The sequence below is a fragment of the Habropoda laboriosa genome, unplaced genomic scaffold (genome assembly GCF_001263275.1).
Source record: "Habropoda laboriosa isolate 0110345459 unplaced genomic scaffold, ASM126327v1 scaffold45, whole genome shotgun sequence".
Taxonomy (NCBI): Eukaryota; Metazoa; Arthropoda; class Insecta; order Hymenoptera; family Apidae; genus Habropoda; species Habropoda laboriosa.
In genome coordinates, this window is record NW_017100168.1 from 807085 (window position 1) to 808971 (window position 1887).

The window sequence follows — 1887 nt, forward strand, 5'->3', positions numbered from 1 at the left end:
AAATATAATAGAAAGTGAAAAATAATTTATTTCAAAAGTATTCTGTACTTTCATTTTTATTTTAAATCATATAATTTTTAATACATAGTTTCAGTGAGTAATTCTTAGTATCATGTGTGTGGATTATTTTCGTATTTATTGGGATATATCACCACATTTAATACATTTACATTCTGCTGGTTCTCGTATCTTGATTTCCATTATTCCATCATCTTCATTCATTAATTTTATACCATCTGCATCATAGCAATGGTGTAATGTAATATGTCTTTCTTTTAAGTAACTTTCTCGACAACAATAGCATTCCTATCCAACCAAAAAATTATTACTCCACTGCTTTCATAAAAACTTTATTTTTCATTGCAATAATATGGTCACCTTTGAAAATCCTGTAGTACTAGCAACACTTGGTTGTACCTGTGAACTGCAAAATCCTTCACATTTTGTAACAGATATATCTCCACTACATGTTCTTTTCAAACGTCCTATATCATCATATTCATCTAAAATGAACAAAATTTTTCTTTTCTTGCTACTTGTTTGCATACAAATTAACCTAAAGTGAAAAATAATACCTTTTGTAATATGTACTTCAGACTGCAATGTTTCACAACTCTCATCATCTGTAACTTGAGCAATTGTATCACAAGTAAATATGAATACAGTTAATGTTAAGCAAGTTGCAAATATAAACATTGTATAAAAGTATCTTTTAATTGATACTTATTTTTTATTTTTTACTTAATCTGATTCTAATATAGTAAAGGTGTGGTCAAAGATTCTGACTGAAATGAAAGAACAGAAAATCAAACAGATGCTTTTATAGGTAACTTTCCCTCCAACATGTAGTTACTTAGGGGTGCTGAACTCCTGCTAGGACATAATAGCTTAGCTGAATCAGGATAAGTTTCCCTTGCTTTTATATTGTACATTGTTAGATTTTTCTAGCATAGGAACAGTATTTTTTCAGTATTTTGCATCATGACTCTAATGGGTTTTTTATGTTTCAATGCACAGTGGGTGATTGTACTAAAGAAGTGTAACTTATGTTATTTAGATACTGAATCTTTTATACTTTTTATAACATCCTCTTACAGTTTGTTTACTATAAGTAATGTAAGTAAAAATATAACAACAAATTTTTCAATTTATTCTTTTTTATTATATGTATTTTCAATTGAATTGATACAAATGAAAAGTATCGTACTCAGTGATCATTTCTTGTATTTCCTGGACAATTGTCTCTTAAATCATCTTCATTATGATATGCTACTCCACACCAGATACAGTAAAAATGTTTTTTTCTTAAATATTTTGTTAAAATTTCAAGTTTTTCATCAACAGAAAAAGATTCATCATCTTCTTCACTGCTACTGTCTTCACTATTGCTTTCATTATCTTGAGGCAACCAATACCATGCTTCTATAGGTTTTTCTAATTTTTGTTGTGTATCTAATTGTTCACATATTTTTTGACTTTTATATAAGTCTATTTTTAATAACTGTTCTGTTCTTTTTTGTGCAATTCTACCACGGAAATCTTTCATGTTTTTGTTATCTAACTTATCATTACATGAATTATCCTTATTTTTTCTTTCTTTTTTCTTGATTTCTTTTCCTAAACCTTGTCTGCCTAATTTTACTTCAAGGCCAATTGGTTCAGTTCTTCCTGATTCTGTTTTACCTATGCCTTGACCAGGTTTATAACCCATTTTCATAAGCATTTCAAAACCTAAGAATAATTATATGAAATTGTGTACAAATTTATTAGAATCTAAAAACAAGCAGTATTCAGTATAACATTCTATCTAAAAACAAACCTTTATTGGAACTTGTAATTGCAGAGGATAAACCTGCTTCTCTTTTTTCTTCTTCAATATGCTTTATA

At 28.0% G+C, this 1887-nt stretch overlaps 3 protein-coding genes across 3 annotated transcripts in view; 1 reads left to right on the forward strand and 2 right to left on the reverse strand.

The window, feature by feature from the left end:
* Window positions 1-696, reverse strand: part of LOC108578610 (partner of bursicon-like) — a 3694-nt gene extending 2998 nt beyond the window's left edge. Inside the window, exons 1-3 of the mRNA XM_017941973.1 lie at window positions 576-696; window positions 379-503; window positions 153-306 (exon numbers count right to left, since the gene is read on the reverse strand). Coding sequence (XP_017797462.1) covers window positions 153-306; window positions 379-503; window positions 576-696 — 400 coding nt within the window. The remainder of the gene's footprint in view (window positions 1-152; window positions 307-378; window positions 504-575) is intronic.
* LOC108578662 (zinc finger CCCH domain-containing protein 10-like) overlaps window positions 1-1887 on the forward strand; it is a 12597-nt gene that overhangs the window by 1767 nt on the left and 8943 nt on the right.
* The window catches only part of LOC108578663 (G patch domain-containing protein 11), a 2875-nt gene continuing 2195 nt past the window's right edge, over window positions 1208-1887 (reverse strand). Inside the window, exons 2-3 of the mRNA XM_017942038.1 lie at window positions 1820-1880; window positions 1208-1731 (exon numbers count right to left, since the gene is read on the reverse strand). Of these exons, the coding sequence (XP_017797527.1) occupies window positions 1208-1731; window positions 1820-1880 (585 nt within the window). The remainder of the gene's footprint in view (window positions 1732-1819; window positions 1881-1887) is intronic.